Below are 27071 nucleotides of genomic sequence, written 5' to 3'. Positions count from 1 at the left end.
TTATATCAAAAAGCTAAACTAATATGTTGTTACTTATAACTGATGTATGTCAAAGTGTAAAGTTTAGAAGGAACCTGGTGCTTTAGAAGATGTTTGGTCTAAAGTTTGGTGTGGATTCCACTAACATTTTGTGGAATGATGGGATATCTTAGAGCTGTTTGTTATTATTATTGTTGTTATAATTATTTTATTTTGTGATTTTGAATACAGTGTTACTGTTGGTAAAGAAGAAAGAGTAAAAAATGTAAATAGGAAATCAGTTTTATCTTGAAAATCAATGTCTTCGAAAAAATTCAATTTTCTCAGTTTTTTGCTCCAAATTCTTTTTTTACCTGAAAATGACCAATATTCAAATATTCATATCTCACGAACGAATGAAGATAGAATAAAATCGTTTTTTGTGTTTAAAAGTTGAAGTTCTGTTCTTTCTTTTGATGTATTCAGTGTTCACATACTCCTAACACAACATTTTCAGTCAGCCTCCAAAGATGAGTGAAAATGACCAAAAAGGCTGGCGCTGGCTACCAACTCACTGGAAAATGCTCTGGCGGGAAAGAGTTAAAATTCATATCTGAGTCTATCAGATTATGTTTGTGTTTTGTCTGTGGGCTTTTTCTGACGATTCAATACATTTGTGTTGGCAAAAAGTGTTCTTAAATATATACTGGATACTTTGGAAATGGTTTCTTATTTATTTTTTGTGAAAATGGAGGACACTTCCCTCTCTTTCTAATGTAGTAGATCAATTTTAGATTATACTGATGCTAATGTGTTTTGTTTTCATATCATCATATGCAAGTGAGTGGCCTTGACAAGAGGCTATAGTGGTGCACTTGTAGTTCTACGAGCATTTACACATTTGTACATCAAAATGCATTTGATGATAGTTAGATATTGAAGTATGGGGTATATTTACATATATTCCTGGAACTTTTTCTGTATTTTGCCAGATTATAGGGATCCTGGGGTTGTGATGATGGGGCCCTTGAATATTGTTGCCCAGGGTACAATGAAGTGTTAATCTGGCCCTGCCTCACTGAGATTAAAAAATCTCTTTTCCAAGAGTGTCCTGGCCAAGACGGGCAACAGTACATTAAATAGTAACAGACACAAACTTTCATACATAAAACGAAAACAAGTTTTCAATAAATAAAAACACATAGTCAAGTCAAACCTTCCAAAGTCAACTTTGCAGAAAGTGCCCATGAGATGAAGACAAAGTGCGTCAGACAAAACATCTGCAGCCACATGTCTCCCTCTCTAAGTCGTACAACATCCTCTTAAAAGTGTCCGACAAAACCAGATCCTTAAGTTTCAGGTCTTTTTGTGGTAAAGACGTTATAATTATATATATCTGTGGTTTGCAGTCACATTTTACTTTAACGCAGACATTTTTACATTTTACTATGTTGCAGCAGATATACTATATACAGTATTACTTTGTATTGTGACAAAGGTAAAACATGCCACCAAAAACTGATTTGTTTTTAGTTAATCTTTGTGTTTCTGGAGATAGGAGGTCTGTTTGTTATGATGTTGATGGTTGACAGTCGCCAACATCCCACTGAAGCTGTGGTCTGTGCTGCTGCCCTTTATGATGACTGCCAACAATCAACCTGTCAACTCAGCAGGAAACAGAGGAGATGCTTCAGCACTACTTTCAGTATGAAGTATCGATCCAGTCTTTGAGTGGTTGACAGATAAACCCATAGACAGCCCACTACAGCATCAGAATGTGCACAAACTTCTGTTGAAAATACTTCAGTGTTTTGAAGGTTACGGAAGTAAAACACCGCCATGCACCAACTACAGAAAATGCCACATTAAAGCTGGAGATGTGGAAAACAGGGAGAATGCCAGAGACAACAAATGTTAATTGTGAACCTATTTTTTCTTCTATTAAGCTTGGAAGTGGAGTAGGTTATGTACGGCACGAAACCACGGCAAGGAGAAGGGGAACGAGTCTTGCTTTCTAGAATCACAATATGCTGAAAGGTTATCTTGGAATTTTTGTCCAGTGACACTGTAAAACAGCGCCCACTGAAACTGAAATCTTTCTGGAAAGGCTTGAAATAATTGAGGGTATTATGACCTTCACAATTCCTAATTCCTTTTGCTGGGACTGCTACCTGGAAATGTATTAGAGAAAGAAGACAAATACCTCTTTAAAATTTTTTTAATCGTTTCCAAAAAGGCCATTACAAGGAACTGGCTCAAAACGAACACACCTCGTGAGGATCATTGGCTGTAATAGAGGAAATATACTCCATGGAAAGACTGACTTACTACTTACAACTCCAGGAACATATCTTCATGAAGCGCTGGAGAAAATGGCTGGACTATAAACAAAACAATGCTCAATTACTGCTGTCTGTGATTTAAATATTTTGTGTTCAACCAGTGACCCCTGGTTTGTGTGTTGTATTGTCTGTTTGTTGAAAAAACAAATAAAAACAAAGTATAAAAAAACAAAAAAAAAACAAAAAAACAGGGCTCACTGAATACTACTGAGCAAAAATGCACATGTACATTGTGCCACATCCTTCCCTTAACACTACTGCTGACGATGTAAAATCAGATCTGGTTTCCGTCTCCTCACCTTCGACAGTAGAACTGCTCAGCTGCTGAGTGCTTCTGGCTGATAACTGCTTGACTCAACCCTGCTTGGCAGCAAAAAGCTTTTTAAGTACCTTGGCAGAGTCACTCTTAAAGAGGGAAAGCACTTTATGGCTTTTCAGAGCATCAGTGTTACTGACAGATGCAACCTAGGTACAAGAACAGAAAACATTCCAAAATAGCAGCCATTTTTGTGCTGCACTTTTCATAATACAGTCCCAGCTGCCACTGCCAGTCATTAAAATCATAAAAACACCACCCAGGACCTGAGATATAAGCAGTGGATTAATAAAGGTATAATGGCTTGGTGTGTACTAATTAAAGACGGTCGCTTTAAAAGTTTTCAAAAATTAAAACAGGAGTTTGACTTGGCAAAGTAAGATCACTTCCTACCTACAACTAAGGGACTTTATTAACAAAAAAATAGGACCAATAGCCCTGTAGCTTACCGGCCAAATGAAAAGCTTTGGGAAATGTATCCAGATGCCATTTATTATAACCCAGTTCTGTGTATTTATTATATTACAGAAATAACCCATGTTTTGGTCATATTCCATTCAGATCTGTAAAAAATTCAAATTCCAACTTGATATCATTGATACTGATTTATTGGATCAATCCACTTCCTATCTGTTATAATGGGAAAATTTTTCAAAGCCACACCAAATCCAGAATCAGATCCGGATCGAAATTATTGCAATACCTTGTGTTGACATTATCATACAGAAGCTGTATACCAAGTTTGAAGTCAATCAGAACTGGAGTTTGGGAGAAGAAGATGATTGAATTTTTTCCCCATAAGAGCCCATGTTAAATTTTTCGTAAGTTCCTGGATCCAGAAGAAGATCCTGATCAGCATGTGGACATTATGTTTTGGTCATCTCCCCATCAGGACTGGACTGTAGAAATTTCCACTGGATATCATTTATATTTACTGAGTTATTGCATCGATCCACTTCCTATCTCTTATAATGGGGAGATTTTTCAAAGTCGCACCAAATCCAGAATCAGATCCAGATCCAAATAATTTCACTAACTTTTGTTGACATCATCATAAAGAAGCTGTATACCAAATTTGAAGTCAATCGGAATAGTAGTTTCGGAGAAGAAGACGATTGAAAGTTTTTTAACGGACAACAGATGCCACCGCCGGACGCCACATGACGACAGTAGCTTATGGCCTGTCGGCTGGCAAGTTAAAAATAAAGCACAATATTGATTCTAATAACAATGATAAATGAATATACCATTCTAAAAAATGCAAAGTTATATCATCTCTTTACAAACATTTAATGGGGAAGAGAGGTTGGAACACTATGGATGTGGAACAGAAATGGGAAAAAGAACTAGGAATATGTGTCTCAGACGAGGAATGGATCAATATGTGGAGAACTCAACAGTCAAACACTTCTTCAAGAACATGGAGGGAACATTGCTGGAAAATTATAATTCGATTTTTCATAACTCCTAAAATTACAGTTAAATATGTGTCCAGAGTTCAACCTTGTTGGAGAGAATATGCAGACGTCACTGTAATCATGCACGTGTCTTTTGGCCATGTCCTAAACTTGCATCATTCTGGGATCATGTATATTCAACAGTTGTTGAGATATTGGGTTATGCAATTCCAAAAACATGTTTGGTGATGTATTTTGGATGTATTATTGGTAATAATGTAAGAAAAAATGACAGATATTTGTTTAAAATACTATTATCAGCCTGTAAAAAAGCTATTACCAAAAAATGGTGCAGATTAGAACCATCTACAACTAACGACTGGATACAAACTGTGAATGGAATATTTGAGATTCTGACCCATAGACTGAGGACTGAAGAAGAACAGGGTCATGATGAATGGAAGAAATGGACAATTTTCACTTCAATGTCACACTACTAAAAATAATTGTTAGTCACAAGGTTTATTTTAGTTAATGTATCCCATGTGTCCCCTATATTGTCTTGTTTTGCAATGTACATAAAATAAACAATAAAAATAAAGTAAAAAAAAAAAAAAAATCATAAAAACACCAAAAAAAATCTGAACAAGAGGGACTGCTTCTCTTGTTTACACTGTGACCACACAGCCACATTCACTGACTATCCTATGGAACACATAGCTTAAAAATACTTTGGCATCTTATTAGTGTTAGAGATAATTCAGCTAAAATCAGCTTTTCTATATGGTGTGCTCTGTGAAAACTCACAGGGGAAAACCATTCCTATTTAGCGATTATTGCAAATATAACTGTGGTCTTCTGTGTTGTTTATGGGCTCTGTTTTTATGTGCTTTTGTTTGTAATTTGGCTGTTTTTACAACCAAGTTATGCTGGCATGTTTTTCAGTTGAAGGGAGGGTCTGTGTGGTGTTGGTGAGAAAACAGTTCTCCAAATTTAAGATCTCATTTTGCTGTAAAGTAGATGAGAGCATCATAATGACAAAAATCTGCAACAATAAACAAAATATCTTATTCCTAAAGCTCTGTAACATATAATACCTTGAAACTATAAATCTGTGTTATTTCAAGTTTTTTTTTCATGTATTTATGTGTTGATCTAAACACCTGATAAGTTAATGTGTATGTTTGCACGTTTAAAATGATCTAAAATGTTATTTATGCTTATTATTTAGATGTTTTATGCATATTTTCAGCTTTTTTGTTCAGTTATTTTATAATTTAGTGAGACTCGATTAGTATTAGTATTTTGTTAAAGAGGCAAAAAATATAAGCTCTTTTGTTCTTCTTTCTGCTCCTTTTCATTCATATTGTTTTCAATTTTCTGACATGTAAAAGCAGATTTCCTTTTATCTCATGAATGAAATTAATACATGAACTAAACTAACTAAAGCGCACCAGTGCTCTGCATCCCTCATGAAAACTCTGATCATCTTGGCATGTGTTTATGTCAGAGCGGTACTGTCAAGAATGTTCTTATGTTTAAATATTTTCATATCAGACCATATTAGAGCTGCAACCGATTAATCGATTAGGTGCTTGAAGTGAATGGAAAAATTCAAGAGTCGATTAATCGACTCGAATTGATTGAAGATAAATATTCTATTACAGTTTTCCTGAATTGAAGCTTCTTTGTGCGTCACAATGGGTACGGTTACGTGATGTTTTTTAAATCCGATTTATTTTTCCAGAAGAAATTAATCCGAACTAAAGTACTTTCTCTTCTGTTTCCATGGAAATGTTAAACCCGAATAAAGGTTTACATGACAAATGTTTATTCGGTTCTGGCAGCCCTTCTGTTAGCTTAGTTTAGCATAGTCACTACATTTCCATGGTCACACGTAGCCAGTTTTTTAAAGGTGATTTGTTGTCTTTTGTCAGTGATTTTGTGAAATCCAATTCTCCCTAATTATTTCTTTAGATCTGCGACTTACTGCACTCATACAATCTTGGGACTGTTGTGTTGACGGAAGTTGGAAAATCTTTTTGTTGGAAGGGATACATGCGCTAAATTAGCTTTGCTTTACCGTTTTAGCTTTGCATTAGTTTTTATTTCCCCAGATTTTATTAGTGCAGTAAGTCACATGGCCATGATTTGAGCCTCAATTTGTGATCATATTGACCCCACCGGACTAAAGTAACGATTAGGGAGAAGTGAATTTCACAAAATCACTCATAAAATACTACGGATCACCTATAAAAGCCTGGCTACGTCTGACCATAGGAATGAAGCCATTATGCTAAGCTAGGCTAAGCTAAGCTAACGGAAGGGCTGCGAGAACAAGGCAATCGGTGCACTGCAGTGCAAACTGTTTTGGCCACTTATTGAACTCATTAGTTCATGACAAATGAATGAATCAAAAACAAGTGGTGAACTCTTCCTTCAGGGTTTTCCAGGCTGGTAGATCCCATCAGAATCGCCCACTGGAACGGTTTGGGTTGACTAGACTGCAGTGCATATTCTTCCACCAGTGCAGAATGTGTGCGTCAGTGTGACAGGACAAGACAACGAGCATGTGCAGAATGGAAGGAATAAAGTCCAAACGGAATAAAGGGTTTACATGTCCCAGGAAGAATTTAGACCGAATTAAAAAGTGGATTAAACCAGTGACTTTAATTGGGTTTAAATTTAATCCCAAATTTTCTTTTTCAACTGGAATAAGGTGTTTACATGGGCATCTGAAATAGGATCTAACCTTCAATCAGTTTCAACCAGGAATAAAAGTTGTCATGGAAATGCACGGAATAAGCATCTGTGGAACCAGTGTTTAACAGCAGAGAAGTGAAGGAAACAAAGTTTTCATTCAGGAGAATTGTGGTTGAAAGATTTTTTTGGATCACTTTGATTTGATTAATCGATTGCAGCTCTAGGCCATATCAATATCTGCTTCAATAAATGCCAAAAATGGCAATGATTCTTTCTTTTTATTTTTAGTTTAAAGGGAACACAGCCCAAAGCTAATAGAAGTGTATTATTTACCTGTGGTACAGGTATGACAATGAAGGAACCCCCTCCGGCGCTCTCTGTGACGACTGCCAGGAACTTGGAGTTAACGGCACAGAAGTGGTTGTCATGGACGTTTTTGGTGATGGGAATGCCGTCGAAGCAGTTCTCCCGGTTGGCTACTTTTCCATAGACGTTTCGAAACTTGGAGCTTCGGTAGGTCGGACGCCATGACATCTGAGGAAAAAGATTAAGAATAAGCATTTTCTTCATGACAGTGTTCAGCTCTCAGTACTAACAACCCCATCAAACCCCAGGGCAATGTCAGCGCCAACAATCTATTTCCATGTGCAATAGCTTTTTTAAAAAAATTATTTACAATTTTTCACTTTTAAACTGTACTGAATATTTTGTATACCTACAGGGCGTACAGTGAAAGTGAAACTAAAGACTCTTTTACTAATTCCTCTATTGCTGCATTTCCACTACATTGAACCGGTTCGACTCTCTCCTGTTGTTGTGCACAACATTTCATTTCCCGTACCTTTGGAAACTTGTATTTGAGGGGGTACGACGTTTGTTGTCCGTGCCAGAACCAGAACTGGGCCCAGATGATGCCCTGGTGTTTACTCTGCCACTAGACTCACAAGTGTCACTAAGTAGTGAATCAAATGAATCGCATGTGGACAAATGTTTGAACAGATTGGAGGGATTCCACCCTTCAGAAGAAATGTAAGCTTTGACCGTGTTCAACTGAACCTGGTGTCGTCTTTTTAGTCCGTTTCTGCCTGAACACCATGTTGGCTACGTTCTGACTAAAACAATGCAGCGTACGCATGACATCATCGCAACAAAGGTGGAATTGATGAGCAGAATCGTTAAGCAGGCAGGCAAACGATTCCAAGGAATCAAGCTACTCGGATCCAGTTCTCAAAAAGAACCAGTTCTCGATTCCCATCCCTAACTGTCACCAAGTGTTTGCTCCTGGAGGATTCTGTTCGTTTCTGTAAATTGGCTTCAGAGTCTGGTTTGGAGCAACTTTATATGTAAAGTGTCATGAGATAACTTTTGCTATGATTTTGCGCTATATAACTAAAATTTGATTGATTGATTGATTGATTGACACTAAGCCAGATTTCAGTTACTGTCAGGCTTGACTGGATGGTTGATACGGTGTGAATAATTCAATTCAATTCAATTCAACTTTATTTGTATAGCCCAATATCACAACAAGGTTATCTCAAAGGGCTTTACAGAGTCAGTTAGAACAGTTAGTCAGTCAGAATAACAACAAGGAGAAATTATTCATTGACCTGGGAAAACGTGACAAAATATGTAGACCCGGGCTGTCAAACTCATGTTAGTTCAGTTCCACATTCAGCTAAATTTGATCTGAAATGGGCTGCACCAGTAAAATAATAACATAATAATATATAAATAATGTCAAATCCAAAATTTTCTCTTTGTTTTTTGGCGAAAAAAGTGAAATTAAACAATGAAAATGTTTACATCTACAAACTATCCTTTCAAACAATGTGAACATTAACAAATTGAAAAAATAAGTGTAATTTTAACAATATTCTGCTTCAGTTTATCATTTCCACATGTACATTGTAACTTACAGATCACAGCGGGTCTAGACATGCACAAAACATTTAATATCAGGCAGAATATTGTTAAAATTGTGCTTAACTTCTCTTAAGACATTTCTGATTGTTCATATTTGTTTCATTTTATTCACATTTTTTGTGAAATTATACTTTGCTTTAGTGTAAATTCATGAAAATATTTACATTTACAAAGAGACAAATTAGGAGTTGTGAGTATTTATATGTTATTATGATAGTATTTTACTTTTCCGTCCCACTTGAGATTGAATTGGTCTGAATGTGGAACCTGGACTAAAAGGATTGTTAATATCTTCAGTGTAATTTTTGCATTTCACAAATTCCTTCCAAGACTAGACCCTTTGGCAGGCCGGATTTGGCCCCTGGGCCGCATGTTCGACACCTGTGATGTAGACTGTATCCTGGCCTTTGAAATTCTTGGTAGATTAGCCCCTGCCCCATTACAGGAATTTGTACAAAAAATCCAAACCAGATCAACCAGGGCTAGTTCCTGAGGTGACTGTACAATTGCATCTAGAAAAAGCACCTTTAGACAGGCTGTGTTTTCATTCCATGGCTCTCAAAGTTGGAACACATTACCAACCATTATCCGAGACCTGCTCTTTCACTAAACATCTAAAATGATTGTTATTGGATAATCAAACCTACCTCCACAATCTCATATAAAGTAATCTTGCACACTGCAGTTGTGTGTGTGTTTTGTACAATGTAGCCTAAATGTGTAATGTGTTTTACTGGTCTGTTGAATGAGTGCACTGGATTATACTGTTTTACATGAACTATGTTGTTTTATATAGGGACTAAAGATGGAAATAAGCCTTGGCTATAATCTTGTGTTTTGGCAGATATTGTGTTTATTAATATGCACTGTCCTTTTGAAAAAAAATAAACTTCAAATGCTTCTTAAATGAAATGAAACTATGAGCAATGAAAGGGATGCTATGGTTATAGAGACAACGCTTTAGTTACAAGCAGGTGTATTTGTTCTCTTAACTAAATGTAAATATAAAAATTCATACCATATGTTATCCTATTTTTCACCCTAAGAGGTAGCTTCAAACAATAGTCGCTGGTTCTTTAAATTATGTTATTATTATTATTATTATTATTATTATTATTATTATTGTTATTATTATTATTATTAAATTTAGGTAAAAAAAAAAAAAAGAATAAGTTATTGATCAACAAAAAAGTGAATATGATTTCCAATAGTCAACTAGAAGCACTCAGAGAGCGCAGACCTCCTCCAAGGCTGATCAGTGCCGTGCCCCCCCCGTGGGCCCCCCCACCCCCGATCACCACCAAAATTTAATCATTTCTTCCTTATCCCATTTCCAACAAACCCTGAAAATTTCATCCAAATCTGTCCATAACTTTTTGAGTTATGTTGCACACTAACGGACAGACAAACAAACAAACAAACAAACAAACAAACAAACAAACAAACAAACCCTGGCAAAAACATAACCTCCTTGGCGGAGGTAATGAATGCATGGTTTTGTTTTGATTTTGCTTTGATTTGTCACTCTTGTAGAAACAGAAAAGTAGCTATTGTTTGCAGACACTAACACAACAAAAGACAAGAGGGTACTTTTGAGTCAAGATGCTTCTTTTGTTGTTACTTCACCGCAAGAATTCCTGGGCTGCTTCTGCTTAAGGACTCCATTAGGACTGTGGCTGAAGGAGATGTCAGGCACTTTTTGTCCTGCGGGGAATTTACTGGAATTCCTTGATAAATAATACAATACTGAAACCAGATCTATTTATGTGTGGAATTTCCGTGGCACGACTGGTGGACTAAATCAGTTCACAGGAAGTGGAGTAAGGGGATATATGGCCGTGCAGTGGATGACATCAGGCAGCTGTCCATTCAGTATTGTTCTACAGACATGGTGGTGGGTGGGTGGGAGTGGAGTACACAAGCAAACAGACACATCCCCAGACCATGCTGCTGCCATTGTCTTCCCATTTCAAACCAGACTCAAGAAATGACATCCAGAGCACTATACACAACACTGGGTGGGCACTTCACATTCACCTCAGAACTCACATATGACGGTTGGAGTTACACCACTGTCACAACTCAATGAGGCTGAAAAATTCAACCAATCCTAATAGAGCTGCAGCTATTGATTAGATTTGGATCAACTGATTAATCTATCAATTGTTTTCTTCTATTCCATTTGATTAAATGATTATTTGAATAGGCGAAAAACGGTAAAAACATGAGACATGTCTGAAAAGGACAAACAACTTGTCCTTTATTTTTTTTTTCCCAACCTTTGTTTATTTGGAGTTTTATTGAAATTGGGCAATACAAACATTGTATCATATGTGACATCAGTTGAAAATAAATTGTTGAACGATTTCTTTTTTTTTTTTTTTTTTTTTTACATGCAAACAAACCCAAGAACAAGTACAAGTACACCAACCTTCTCCATGAACAAAAACACACAAAACAAAGACAAAAAAAAAAAAAAAAGGTCTTGAAAGGTTCACATTTAGAATATTGATGTGGTATGTGTTACACAAGGTGCATTACTGAATAGAAAAAACAAAAAAGAGGACCAGGCAGAAAAATTGCCATAAAGGTCAATCTGGAACAAAGGGGAAATTTGTTTTCCTGACTAGTTGAAGGATTCCAAATTTGTGAAAATTTATCAGTAGAGCCATAATGTGGCATTTTAATTTTTTCTAATTTGAGAAAATACATTCACTGAACCATTGAATAAAGGACAGGGGCTGTGATGATTTCCATTTCAGGACAATTACCCTTCTTGCTAGAATAGTCATAAATGCAAGAGAATTACTTTGAGAGGTGGAGAGGGAAGGTGTCCCGACAAAAAACCCAAACAGGGCACTCAAGGGGTTTGGATTAATTTTCCTACCAATTACATTAGAGATGATGGAAAAACAACTTGTCCTTTATTTCAGAACTAGCTGTAAAAACAACCACAAAAAGTATAAAAATAAAAGGATATACAAAAATATCTATATACAAATGACAACGACAACAGTATAAAAGTGTGTATAAAAATATCTATAGATATAAACAACAACAAACAAGTCCAGTGACGTCTACAAACAATCTGTGCACTGCAGCCTTCAACACATTTGGATCCAATTTACTAACAACTGAACATGGAACTAACATACAACTGAAAAAATAAAGACAAATATTTGTAATGTTTGTGTTAAAGCTTCAAAGTTTAAAGGAGTATGTGATGGTTCCAGTGTAGAAAAGTGAACATATAGACATTTTCTGCCTTTGTGTCCTCGTCTCTTCTGAGGTACACTCCATGCTGTTTGTGTTGATCCTGGCGTCATGTGCATCACAATAAGCGTCCATGTGAAACACAACAGTGGAACCAATGTTTAACGGCAGTGAAATTAAGGAAACGAAGCTTCTATTCAGGAAAATTTCAGCTCTAGTCACAAGCCAGTGGAGGCTGAGATATGAAACCAGTGCTAAGTGTCAAAATCTGTAATAACTTCAGTGTTCACCAGGGGCTGGTGTCAAAGGGGAGTCAATTAAATAGTCAAATATAAACAGGTTTACAGCCTAGTTTTGGTCTCTATTATTCATATCCCTCTGTGAAAACTGCGGGGGGATGAATTTTTGTATAACTCACAAGTTTACATTTTAATAAGACCAAAAATTCTGCATGGTTCAGGCCATGGCCACTGTGATTGACAGGTGACTCTGCCTGAGCCTGTGTGGGCTTTGATTGACAGCTAATGTTAACTCAGGAGTTTCCGAACTACCTCTGAGTGGGTGATGGTTGAGTCTACAGACGACACTTCTGGAAGGTGTGACGGTAGAGCTGAGGAGATGCTTACAAAGGTAATGGTAATTAGTTTATTGGTTGTAGCGGGGCTCTACTTGTAAACTCAATAATATGGCTTGTTGAAGAAAAACAAAAAGATGAAGGTCTTCCTTTAAAGGCTTTTTATTGCCTGTGACAGCTATTTACATGATTTAACAGAAAAAGAGTAAGAAAAATTAAAAACCTCTTTGCAGACTGACAAAAAAAAAAACACCCTCAATGTGCCGTCAGCTCCATCTCACTCTCTGAACAAAGCCAAAATGGCCGACGTTCATTCATTCATTCATTCATTATCTGAACCTGCTTTATCCTTACTAGGGTCACGGGGGTCACTTGGAGCCTATCCCAGCTACATAGGGGAGAAGGCGGGGTACACCCTGGACAAGTCACCAGTTCATCGCAGGGCTGAACATATAGAGACAAACAATCACTCTCACATTCACACCTATGGGCAATTTAGATTAACCTATTAACCTATCAGTGCATGTGTTTGGATGGTGGGAGGAAGCCGGAGTACCCGGAGAGAACCCACGCAGACACGAGGAGAACATGCAAACTCCACACAGAAAGGTCCCACCCCCCGTCAACTGGTGTTGGAATTGAACCCAGGACCTTCTCGCTGTGAGGTATGAGTGCTAACCACTGCACCATCGTGTCGCCCTGACCGACATATAAAGGGAAAAGCCCCTCCCACTGGGCATGACCCACAGTAATCAATTACTCAAACATGATTATTTCTCACAAAATCACAACAGGAATACACATTAGAACACAAGGAAAACAAAGAAAAATACCCTCTCTAACATTTCCACTGTATATTTATCACAAACCACTCTCTACCACAAAAACATAATAAGTGTAAACAACCAATTAAAGGGTCAGGTGACCATTTTCCCGGCCGGCCCCCCTTTATTAGGCGGCAACGCTAGCCACGCCCCTGTTTGTCTATCTACAGGATCCCGACTGTTTTAACCAACCAGGGAGAATGTAAGGACCTCAGTGCCCAGAGACAGAGGGAATGGATTACAGCCCTGAGAAGAGCTTACCTGAATATCAAAAACCTAGACCAGTACCAAGTATGGTACTTGACCTACTGTCACCTGTTGACTGTATATTATGCATAATCGTTGAATGTGGTGCACAATAGGGATGCAACGGTACAGGTTATGCAGGCTTTGGTACATATTGCAGATCTGGAGTCATGGCTCATATGGTTTGGACACAGAGGCCGCCTGTGTGCCCAGAGGTGGCTGCAGTGCACAGCCGGGGCTCTGCATCCAGCTCCAGCTGAGCTCTGTACCATGAACCATGACTCAAGAACCACAGCACGTACCGTGGATAACCTGTACCACTGCATCCCTATTGTTCACTGCTTTCAATGGTTTTACGTAATACACAGCCGACAGGTGACCGCAGGTCTACTTTGTGTACTGATGGTGATTTGCCCACCACCTCTTTGAACTCTTGTCATCTGGCAAGAGTTACAGATCTATGAAAACACACACCACATGATTCTGGAGCAGTTTTTACCCCACAGCCATAACTACACTGAACAATGAACTCAACCACTAAAGCAGTGGTTCCCAACCTTTTTTGGCTCGTGACCCCATTTTAACAACATAAATTTCTGGCGACCCCAGACATTCAAAACAGAGACATTTTTTTGCTAAAATTAATTTGTTTTTGATCATGTAATAGTTTGCTATACTATGTTGCAAATAAACGTTAATTTTAGAGGACATTTAGTCTATATAATGTATATTATTATGGACGGAAGCAGCAAAGCCAGGTGTAGATTACTGCAGCGAGGGAGAATTTTCTTTTCCTTGGTCAGGATATGGCCAGTCAGTCCAACTGTGATTTACAAGGCTGACAATTAATACTGAACAAACAAGAACTCAAACTATGAATTATGAAAGAGCTACAGCATCTGAAACTGACCACAATGAACATTTGACAGAGAAACAGAACCACAGTGTTTCAGTTTCAGCTTCACAGTTTGTCATGTCTTTTAGGTATTGGGATTGTCTCTCTCAACTCACCATAGATTTTTATTGGTAAGTTTTAGTTTTTTTTGTTTTTTTCATCAAGTACTAGAAATTTCAGGCAACCCCACGTGGGGTCCCGACCCCAAGGTTGAAAAACACTTCACTAAAGCATAGACATTACTTAATTGCACTATTTTATTCAGAGCACTGTATACACTGGCACTGACGGGATGTCGTCCCTTGAGAATCAGCTGGTTCTATGTCCACTTTTCCTCATTTTGAGAAAACAGAGTTTGAAAATTTCACCTGTCTGATCTCTGATATTTGGAGAGTTATCAATCATCTTTTGTGTGGAATAGTGTCGACTGTGGAAGGTACCCTAAACATATTGTTAACACGTTCTAAACCTCCATAGGCTTAGAGACATAAGAAGTCAAAAATGGACATAGAACTTTCTGATTCCAAGGTATGGAAGTGGTCAACAAGTTCTATGTCCAGCATAGGAGCTGGTGTCTTGACAGATTTCACATATGATTGAAATCAGGAAGTTCTATGTCCACGAGAGTTGTTTTTTTTTTTTTAAAGTTATGAACAAACTTAGAATGTTTTAGGCAGTGATTACATTTATTTTATACTGATGTCACAAAATGCAACATTAAAAACCATCCTTTGCTAGTGTTTTCCAATCCACATGTATTTAAGGTTGACAACTAAAATGAGCACATCTATCCTTTTTCATTTAAGGTAGAATGGTGAATAAATGTGTTCAGACACCTGGAGTACCTGAGTAAATTGTGTTAACTCAGTTTTCATGGCAAACAACCATTTTCCAGCCATACTTCAATCCTCAAAGGCAAAATGGTTTTGATTAATCAATAAATGTTTAACTGAACATTAAACTAAACGTAAGGAATCTAGGTTCTGCTGATACTCATAGCTTGTACAATGTTCTCTTGATTAACTCCTTACTGCACAAATTTATTTATAATTATAGTTTTTTAAAAAAGTGTTTGTGTTGGTGCTGTGAAGTGGATGCTAAATTAAGTGGAGTTACATCAATATAGCACATGCAATAACTATGAGGCAAATCAGTGACATAGTACTATGCCAGTGCATAATTGGCGTAGTAGTAATTAAACATTTTCTGTTCTCAGCTTTGTAAATTATTTTTCTGATACTACTATCGATAAGTTATCCCAGTCAACAATCCAAACAAAACAAAAATGATCCAAAATCAGTTGAATGTCATAAAATTAATAACAACCATTAGTGAAACAGGGCTTTGAAACTGATCCAAGAACATTAGGGATCATAGAAAACCCGGAAATATGTCGGCTAAAATTTACTTAGGGGGTCAAATGAGTGGCCATTTTTGTCAAAAAAAAAAAAGTTATAAGAAATGCATAGAACTGTGTTGAAATAATGCTAATCCATTTGTGCACAGACTACTGATATTATTTGACAATGGAAGCTATATTTTCAGAAATATTGGATTTTGAATAGCACGTGTATGTGAAAACTTTTGCTGGTGGATGGACGTGACATTACCCGTGATGCTCTGGTCAGTACCAGTACTTTATTAGGAATAAACTTATAGACTTACTATTGCTAATTCTCCTCTTATTCATAAATGTTAGTATTGTGGATCTAAAACAATAACAGCTGACACAAAAACACAAAATGTGGCAGTGGACGGATGTGACATGGTTGTTACAGATCCCATCATACTGATGCTCAGCAGCCATGTCACCGTTTCCACAAATGATCCCTGTGCAAAAACTAGGATCAGAATTATTTATTGTATAGTTTATCATCATACTAAAGAGGAAATAACAATATAGAATTGTTATTTCTTTAGAAAAAGGCTTATTATTAGAAAACTGTTGATTTCAAAAGTGACGTGTGACATTCTTAATGTATGTATTGGTGTAACATAAGCAGGATGGATCAGCACCATACTCCATATTGCAACCTGTAAAAATAAAACATGTGGTATGTAGTATATAATCTGGTAAGAAAAACTGGAGAATCTAAAAGAATAGAATATTTGTTTTTCAGGTAAATTCAGTTCAAATATAACTTGGCCATTTGTGACATGAAAATATAGCATTAATTGTGATGAAATTGGACATTTTTGAGCTGAAAACATAGTTCATATGACCATCAACATGTTGCAACAGAACTGAAATCCTGTAATTTTGCAGAACTTGCATTTACCAACACAAAGTTCCTTTGGGGATTCACTTATATTGATTTCTTTTGCACAAAGACAGAAATAAGACCTCTAAGCAAATTTTAGCTGATGTACTTTCAGAAAGAGCCTTGAACACACAGTACCTTTTAGAAAAACATACAATACTGAGGAGAATTCACAACAATAGTCTACGAGGGATTAACTTGCCTATCTCTAAACTAAATTTACTCATGCACAAGGAAAGATTAAGACTTAAGTGATATCAAAAAACCAAACTGAATGATGAAATTAATAATAATGGATGATAAGTGGAATGGTTACAGGATGTTTCTGAGCTAGTCTGGCAATAAATGACAAATGACTTTGATTTGTCTCTGTCATGTTAAGATACTAAATTCTGAATCGACTTCACATTCATTAAAAATAAACAGATGAGGACAATAATAGTTGGTCCTACTCATATGATTTTGCCGTCATAGGCATCCAAAAACACATGTCCTACTCATCCCTTCCAAACCCACACGGACCGCTCTGAAGTAATGTCTGTTTGAGCAGCATAATGGCAGCTTGTTAAAGAATTAATGTAGAACAGAGAGCAGCAGAGAGTGGCCTGAGGGAGAGAGAGGAGACTCATCTGCTCTGAGCTGGCATTACAACCACGCTCATTCATTGGTCACTGGTGAACGGCACAGAGAGGATGTCTGTGTGAGCGTGTCCGTCATGAGGCTTTACAGCATAACACACAAAAACATGAGCGGCAGTAGGGCTGTGTATCAGCAAGACTCTGGCAATACGATACAAATCATAATACTAGAATCACGATACGATATATCACAATACTGTTAACCCTTTCATGTATGAATTATGAGAACTATAGTCAAGATTTTGTTTTTTTCCTGAGTGATTTTATTCCTCTTTAGGCATGAAAAAAACAATGCAATTGATTTTTTTTTTTTTTTTTTTAATGAACCTATTTTTCATGGAGTTACAAAAATGTCCACTCAGCTGGACACCATGCATTTAATTTTTGAAGCAAAAAAACATGTATTTAAAATGCAATATCAGAAAGTGATATACTGTGTGAAAACTATGAAAAACTTTTTTTAATGCATCTAATCTGATGTTTTCTCACATTTTATCATACTTTAATACTAGTTATTACTCACTTCATGGACATAATATGCAAAAAAAAATTGTTTAAGAAAATTGTTAACAATTAGCAATAGCTTTACACTCAAACATGTTACTGCAGATGAGGTTTATCAAGAACAATAAAGTTACAGCAATGGTATGAATTGCAGTGTATTAGATGGTGCATAATTGTCCACTGTGTTGGCTGATATGGAACTAAAACAACAAAACCCATGAATATACAAGAGAACAGCTGTAGAATAACTGTCCACTGGAGTGACCACTATGCATGAAAGGGTTAAAAAGGCAATTTTTTTTATCGTTTGTTTTTTTTAAAAGATTTTTTAAAAAGATTTTTAAAATTATTTTTATTATCATTTATTCATTTTACATTCATTTATTCATATATATTTTTAAGATTTTTTATATATTTTTAAGATTTTTTTCCTGGAAGAACTGAATTACACCACAAATCTGCACAAATACTAAACACATTTTTATTTAATCAAAACAGGATCTAATGCTATATCACAAAATCTTCCTGTGTTAAAACTTAAATTATGTTTTATAGACGTTAAAATTTAAGATCCTGCTCAAATGTTCATATTCCATTAGATCAGAACTAACATCATAACATTATTTTAGTTCAATCCCAACAAAGGAACTCCCATCTGCTTCTCTCAGACAGTAAAAAGTGCTTTTAGGATGCTTCAAATAACCATTATTTAATAAAACAGTGTTAAATTATAATAAATAAGATAAAAAACAATAAGAAAACCAAAAAAACAAACATGAACCTCCACCATATCTGCATTTGAATAAATACTTAAAAATATCCATTCAGTACTTTTTAATATCGATGCAGTATTGGGAAATGAAATATCACAATATATTGCAGAACTGATGTTTTCTAACAGCCCTAAGCAGCAGCAGGAGAAGACATGACTTTGTATCCGTCCACATGGATCATAAGACTCGTTAAGTGCCTTAGAGGTTAATTCTGAACTTTGGAGACATTTTGTTTTCTTGTGTCAAACAGGATTCATATAAAATCTTTCTTATCAAACATGTTAGATGAGTCAGTGCAGATGGCTCCTTACCTTAACAGTGTCCTGACAGTGACACTAAGTCACACTGGTTTCAGATTCCACACATCCACCCTCCTCTCTAAACTACCAGCTCATCCTCTCTTCCTTCCTCCTCTTCCTCCTCAGCCTGTGTCTGCTGCACCGCCCCCCCACCCCACCCCTGTCTCCTCCTACTCTTTCTGATAGCTGCAGGGGTAGTGCTTCCCCTTCCTCCTCTGACCCAGCCGCTCTCTCAAAGCCTCCTCACTATCTGTCGGTCTGGGCCGAGCAGACACTGCAGAGGAAGTATCCATCCTCTTTCCTTTCACACCCACCCCTTGTTTGGACTCACAAGATCCTTCTGTTCGATTCCAACAAATACCAGGAGTTCCCTCCATCCTACAGTCTATTCATCTCTCACGCTGCTCTCATTTTTTCTACATAGTCTAATCTAGAGCTGCAGCTATGGGTTATTTTTGTGATTGATTAACCCTTTCGTGCATGAATTATGAGAACCTTAGCCAAGATATTTTTCCTGAGTGTTTTTATTTATTTATCTATTTTATTTTATTTTATTTTATTTATTTCGAACATGCAGAGAAACCAAATAAAACAAACACAAAGCAAAATAAGACAAAAACAAAACATTTAAATGAACAGAATCTATGTTCAAGTACTGTATGTGCAAGTCTGAATTTTGCATGGTCGAAAAGGAATAGGAAGAAGTATAAACTTATTTAATCCTACCCCTCTTTAGGCATGAAAAAAATCAATCTGATTGAGTTTTTTTTTTTTTTTTCTAAGGAGTTACAAACATGTCCACTCAGCTGGACACCATACATTTAATTTTGGAAGCAAAGAAGCATGTATTTAAAACCTAAAATCAGAAAGTGATAAGTAAAACCATGCAATAAAAACATTTTTAATGCTGCAACTCTATTGTTTTCTCATATTTAATATACTCTAATACTAGTTATTACTGACTTCATGGAGATAATATGCAAAAAAAAAAAACCCAAAAAAACAAAAAACCTGTTAATTACAGTCTAATGTCAATTAGCAATTGATATACACTGAAACATGTTTGCGTAGATCAGGTTTATTAAGAACAGCAAAGTTACAGTAATGGTATGAATTGCACTGAATAAGATGGTGCATCAGTTTCCACTGTGTTGGCTGATATGGAACTAAAACAACAAAACCCATGAATATACAAGAGAACAGCTGGAGAATGACCACTATGCATGAAAGGGTTAATCTATCTATTATTTCCTTTGATTCGGTTTGATTAAATGGTAATTTGAATAGGCGAAAAAAAATTGTGAAAATGTGAAAAAGATGTGTGAAAATGACAAACAATTTGTTGTTTATTCCAGAACCAGTTGAAACAACCACAAAAAGAATAAAAGTAAAAGAATATAAAAAAAAATCTATATAGAAATAACAACAGTATAAAAGTATATATAAAACTATCTATAGATATAAACAACAACAAACAAGTCCAATGACATCTACAAACAATGTGCGCACTGCAGCCTTCAACACATTTGGATCCAACTGACTAACAACTGAACATGGAACTAACATACAACTGAAAAAAATAAAGACTCACATTCACTTCAGGACTCAGGTATGGCAGTTGGAGCATCAGTTATACTGCTGTCACAACCCAGCAAGGCTGAAAAATTCAACCAATCTTAATAGAGCTGCAGCTATTGATTAGATTTTGATCAACTGATTAATCTATCAGTTGTTTTCTTCTATTCTATTTGATTAAATGACTATTTGAATAAGTGGAAAAATTGTACAAATATGAGACATTTCTGAAAATGACAAACAACTTGTCCTTTCTTTCAGAACTAGCTGAAAAAACAACCACAAAAAGTATAAAAATAAAAGGATATACAAAAATATCTATATACAAATAACAATGACAATAGTATAAAAGTATATATAAAAATATCTATAGATATAAACAACAACAAACAGGTCCAATGACATCTACAAACCATATGTGCACTGCAGCCTTCAACACATTTGGATCGAAATTACTAACTTACAAACAACTTAACATGGAATGAAGATAGAACTGAAAAAAACAGACAAATATTTGTAATGTTTGTGTGAAAGCTTCAAAGTTTAAAGGAGTGAGTGATGTTTCCAGTGTAGAAACGTGACATAGACATTTTCTGCCTTTTTGTCCTCGTCTCTTCTGAGCTACGTTCCATTTTGTTTGTGTTGATCCTGGTGTCATGTGCGTCACAATAAGCACTGAAACACGAATGACGGAAAAAAAAACTTTGATTCAGGAAAACTGAACTCGTTTTTTTAAATCGATTTGATTCAATTAATCAATTAGTCATTTCAGCTATAATCACAAACTAATCTACAATCAATTTTCCTTTCCTCTCATTTCCCATTCTGACTTTACAGAGACTTTAAGATGTTATTTTATGCCACAGCAACTGATTCAGAAGATTGTCAGTACTCATGAGTCTAAAGCAGGTTTTGTCAAGGATCGTCCAATAAACCACAGTTAACATTGCATACTGTACCATACAGACATGACTATCTTATTTTAATAAACTCCTTCATAGTGGTATGAAAAAGCAGTTTGTTTCAAAAAAATGTTTGTCTTCATCTTATACTGTCTGTCACATCCCAGCCCTCCTCACTGACTGCCAACATTATTATTATATTACATTTATAGTCTCAAATGATTTCAGCTCATGTAAAACCAACCTTCACTGCTTCATGTGTTCCTTTGTCTTACTTTTACTTTTTGGTGACACAGATGGATGAATATGGAGCTTTAATTAAGCTAATTTCCATATTTCTTGAACATGTAGTCATTTACACACATTCATCAAATTTACATAGGTCATTTACAAAGTTACATGCTTAAGATAAGATAAGATAAGATAAGATAAGGTAAAGGCGGCCATACACTGTGCGATTATTTTGATCATTGCACGCAGCCCCATCTCGAACTGTGCGAATCAATTGTACAGTCAGGCTCACAATTCATGTTCTCACACTGTACAGACCGATGCTCGTATGCGACCTGACTGCTCACACAGTAGGACCATACACCAGAGGATGCACGACACGTTCCAGTGTTGTATCCAGAAATACAACGGTAAAATACCAAGGAATCTGGAAGTGCATAGACGATTGTGTATTGGCGTGAGTCACGAAATGGTAGTGCTAAACAAAAACCAACGAGCTGCTTTGGCAATATGTGCCATTATCTGTGGGGAATCAAAAAAGAAGCCAAGACGACGACATGTTTGGTGCATGAATTGGTTGTCCAGACGTGGACAGTATGGGCTGTCAGTCCTACAGCAAAGGGAACTAGAGGTAAGCTGCAAAAGCTAAACTGCACTAGGACAATAGCCAGTGACTGTAAGCTTAGAATTAGCTTACAGTGGCTGGATATTATTGTGTTCGCGCATGCACAGTGCGAGAATTTGAGGCACATGGGCTTGTGACACTGCTTTGACAGTGCAATACCCTCACGAGGAGCGAGCAGGATTTCAAACAGCTCCATTTTCCTTGCGAACACACGATTGCTGGTTGTGAGGTGTTAATGGCTTCTCCTTACACCATGTACACTGCACCAAGCACCACACCATTAGAGGCACATCTGGCCCCATCCCAGAAAGAGTCGCATGAGTGAGAAATCGTCTCTAAAATCGCACAGTGTATGGCCACCTTAAGATAAGATAAGATAAGATGAGATGAGATGAGATGAGATGAGATGAGATAAGATAAGATATCTGCCTTGGCGGAGGTCTGCGCTCTCCTTTCTAGAAAAGCACTCATAGAGCGCAAACTTCCACCAAGGCAGATCAGTGCCCCCCCGATCACCACCAAAATGTTTTCACAATCATTTGTTCTTTGTGCCAGTATCAACATTTCCTGAAATTTTCATCCAAATCCGTCCCTAACTTTTTGAGTTATCTTGCACACAGACAGACAAACAGACAAACCAATGCCGGCAAAAGCAGAACCTCCTTGGTGAAGGTAAAAAACAAGAATTATCCCAGTAGAACTGACACAGTAGTTCATTTGTAGTTCTAAAGATATTTAGGGTGTTTTTATACTCACTTTTTGTCTCTAATGTAATGTTATTCCTCTCTCTTACATACTTCATTCCAATTACATGAACATGTACAATTATGCAAATTAGGTGATGATGTCACTTAGCAACATCTAATGACTTTTAGGACAATAGATACTTTCACTACTGAGGATTAAACCCTGGATTAAAGCCTCTTGACAGGAATAAATATATTTAGATTGACACTAGACTTGGGAAGCAGTAAACATTAGATCTATCTTCTACACAGTTCAGACTGGTGGAGTGACTGAGTCAGGCTCCTGAATCATTAGTGTTTTCCAGACAGTGGAGCCCTGAGGTCTCTGCTCCTTCACAATAAACATGGTCTGCCTCTGGTCAGGTCGATACGCTGAAGCAGGTGCTGAACTGAAAACTGCAACCCCCCCCCCCCCCCCCCCCCCCCCCCCCCCCCCCCCCATGATACTGTGTTTTGAAATATCTGTGGAACCCTGCAGGCTCAGTGTGTAGAAGACCTGCCCCAGTCTAATGGCTAACTGTGTGTGTGTGTGTGTGTGTGTGTGTGTGTGTGTGTGTGTGTGTGTGTGTGTGTGTGTGTGTGTGTGTGTGTGTGTGTGTGTACAGTTTAATAGTCATGTGTCTTTGCTGCAGGTTGTAAATGCATGTTGCATCCATGTCTGGCCATGTGTTGTGTGTTTGCAGGAGTGTATGTTCACTGCAGTTTTCCAGGCAGACTACTGGACAGAGCAGACTGTTTATGGAGCTTTTTTACACTTTGCCTTGGGACACTACTACTGCTTTGTGCACACTATATGTTCATCTTAGTCTCTCTTTGTTGCCAACCTTCCTACTTATTACTGTTATTACTTATTTAACCCTATCATGCATGAATTATGAGAAACTTAATTGAGATTTTTTTTTACCTGAGTGTTTTGATTCCTCTTTAGGCATGAAAAAAAGAAAAAAATAATGCGATTGAAATAGTTTTTTATGAACCTATTTTTCATGGAGTTGCAAAAATGTCTACTCAGCTGGACACCATGTGTTTAATTTTAGAAGCAAAGAAACATCTCTTTACTGATACACTGTGTGAAAACTATGAAATCATTTTTAAAATATTGTTAATCTGATGTTTTGTCACATTTTAACAAACTCTAATACTAGTTATTACTCACTTTATGGAGATTATACACAAAAAGAAACAAAAAAACCCTTAATATTAATGACAGTCTGACAACAATAACAAGTACCTGATTTACACTCAAACATGTTACTTCAGATCAGGTTTATCAACAGCTAAGTTACAGTAATGGTATGAATTGTAGTGTATGGGATGGTGCTTAAGTGTCCACTGTGTTGGCTGACATGGAACTAAAATAATAAAATCCTTGAAAATACAATAAGAGAACAGCTGTAGAATAGCTGTCCACTGTAGTGACCGATATGCGTGAAAGGGTTAATTTTCTGAAATTTAAACACTTACTGAAACGTGAATGTCACTGTTCAAACAAGTGACAGCATTTTTATCTTCAGCAATGTGATGTTTTTCTGACTGAAATGTTGTCAGAGAAAACCCTGTCTTTGAGAAACTGCATTTGTTTGTAACGAAATTATAGATGTGAATATGATTTTTTGCTTTGTTTGCTGATATTAAAGTCATTTCAAAGTGGTTCAAATGCTGATCCTGAACATGCAAATTATTCAGAGGTATATTTTGTTCAGTCAAAAACCATCAACTTGATTTACAAGATCAAGCTGATTTTAACAATAGCATTTTTTCCATTTTTTATGGTTAGATTTAGGCACTGACAACGCTTGTTTAAGGCTAAGAAAAGATGCCAGGGCCTCATTTAATACAGAGCAATCTGTAACAGTATGATTAAAAATGACACACAAGGCCAGATTGGACCCTTTGGTGGGCTGGATTTGGCCCCCATGTTTGACACCTGTGCTTTAAACTATCCAACATTATTGTACAGGATATAGTACAGGTTTACGTTTTACAAATTCTCCATTTCACTTTATGCTTAAGGGTGCGACTCCAGCTCCAGCTAAACATCTGTTCCTTTTACAACAAATAAACAGCATGCAGACTCATTCTTAACCATGGAGAACCATTTATACATCACTCTGAATCAATGCATTGAACTGTTCCAATCAAGATTTGCTCAATGTTGCTGCCAAATGAGGAAGTCGGACCATCTGAGCTCATATTCACACAACAACACAAAGAGGAAATCCACAGGGTGACTGCTTCTCTCATCACTCAGACATACTAAGGCTCTGTCAACTCAGACACTAATGGTGTTCAGCCTTTTCCTCTTGTCTCTATACAGTCATTTATGATGACGTCCCATCTCTGCCAGGAGTAAAAATCACAATAAGACACATATCCTGTCGCCTCTTGGATTCAAATTGTGTCTCAGCGTGAAGTGGCCTCTCCATTTCACACACACAGGAAGTGTCCCGTCTTGGCTGTAAATGCCGGAATAATTTTTACACTCCCATGGCAATGCCTGACTGGACAACTCTACTTTAGAAAAGACATGCGTACTGTGAAGCTCTAAGCATTTCCATTTCACTAGATATCAGCTGACTGTATGATGGTTTAGAACACAGCCGATTCAGAGCAGCAACACTGACTTCAACCCATAAAAAACCAAATATCCACCACCAACCAAACTAAATTAAAATAAAATATTTATATCGGCTAAAATTTCCTTAGGGGGGTCAAATGAGAGGCCATTTAAAAAAAAAAAAAAAAAAAAAGTTGTAAGAAATGCATAGAACTGTGTTTAAATAATGCTAATCCATTTGTGCACAGACTACTGATTTTATTTGACAGTGGAAGCTATATTTTCAGAAATATTGGATTTTGAATAGCACGTGTATGTGAAAACTTTTGCTGGTGGACGGACGTGACATTACCCATGATGCTCTGGTCAGTACCAGTACTTCATTAGGAATAAACTTATAGATTTACTATTGCTAATTCTCCTCTTATTCATAAATGTTAGTATTGTGGATCTAAAACAATAACAGCTGACACAAAAACGCAAAATGTGGCAGTGGACGGATGTGACATGGTTGTTGTGGATCCCATCATACTGATGCTCAGCAGTCATGTCACCGTTTCCACAAATGATCCCTGTGCAAAAACTAGGATCTCCATCACAGCTCCAACTCTCTGGAACTCCCTCCCACCTTCTATCCGACACTGCTCCGACCCCAACACCTTTAAATCCCTTTTAAAAACTCATTTATTTAAGATTGCTTTTAATGTTTAATCTTAATGTTTAATTTTTAACTGTTTTACATTCGTATACCTGCCTTTTGCACCTGCTTTTAATCTGTTTTTAATATGTCTGGTTTCTGTTTTTATCTGCTGCATGCAAAGTGTCTTTGAGTTCTATGAAAAACCCTATACAAATAAAATTTATCATTATTATTATTTAAAAAATAGATGAGTAAATACAAATAATGTAAAAAAAATGTATCTGAAAAAACAGTTGTATTACACAGCTTCCAATCAAGACAATTGTTTAATGCAATAAAGCTGAAACTTTCACTTTCCTGGGTCTCAGGAGGATATGGACAGCCTTAATCATACCACAGTTAAGTGAAAAGGCTTTCCTAATGCAAAAAGAAAGCCAAAAATGCCAAATGTATATCATAGTACAGCTAAAATATTTGCTATCTGTCTGTTAGCATAGGTAAGCTAGCATTTAGCATTTATTCTGACTTCACTGTAATCAAACACAACTGTGTTTATAGCATTTAATGTGTTAGTGAGAGTATGATTTTTGTTTTTTGAGTCAATCAATCAATCAATCAATCAATCAGTCAGTCAATCAGATTTTATTTATATAGTGCCAAATCATAACAAAAATTATCTCATGACACTTTAGAGCTGGTCAAGACCAGTGAGTGAAAGCTTGGTAAGTTTCCCTCATCCCTCTTCCATATTGCCAACCTCCTGTCTAGTAATGGTTCCAAAATACACAAGATGGTAGCTAACGGCCAATGGTTAAACTTAATAATAATAATAATAGATTGGATTTATATAGCGCTTTTCTAGACACCCAAAGCCTTTTACATCATTGACCCATTATTCATTCGCTCTCACATTCACACTCTGGTGG

The 27071-nt window shown here is 36.6% G+C and overlaps 1 protein-coding gene across 2 annotated transcripts in view; it reads right to left on the bottom strand.

Annotated features, from left to right (window-relative positions):
- coro2ba (coronin, actin binding protein, 2Ba) overlaps positions 1-27071 on the bottom strand; it is a 121450-nt gene that overhangs the window by 36990 nt on the left and 57389 nt on the right. The window contains exons 1-2 of one of the 2 annotated variants that reach the window (XM_030131037.1): positions 18882-18990; positions 7050-7250 (exon numbers count right to left, since the gene is read on the bottom strand). In XM_030131037.1, the coding sequence (XP_029986897.1) occupies positions 7050-7250 (201 nt within the window). In that variant the 5' untranslated portion in view covers positions 18882-18990. Of the gene's footprint in view, positions 1-7049; positions 7251-18881; positions 18991-27071 lie in introns of those variants that run through there. The other variant, XM_030131035.1, reaches the window with a different exon arrangement.

This window comes from Sphaeramia orbicularis, chromosome 3 (assembly GCF_902148855.1).
Source record: "Sphaeramia orbicularis chromosome 3, fSphaOr1.1, whole genome shotgun sequence".
Lineage (NCBI taxonomy): Eukaryota > Metazoa > Chordata > Actinopteri > Kurtiformes > Apogonidae > Sphaeramia > Sphaeramia orbicularis.
The sequence above is the reverse complement of the archived record's forward strand: the minus strand, read 5'-3'. Positions and strand labels throughout refer to the sequence as shown.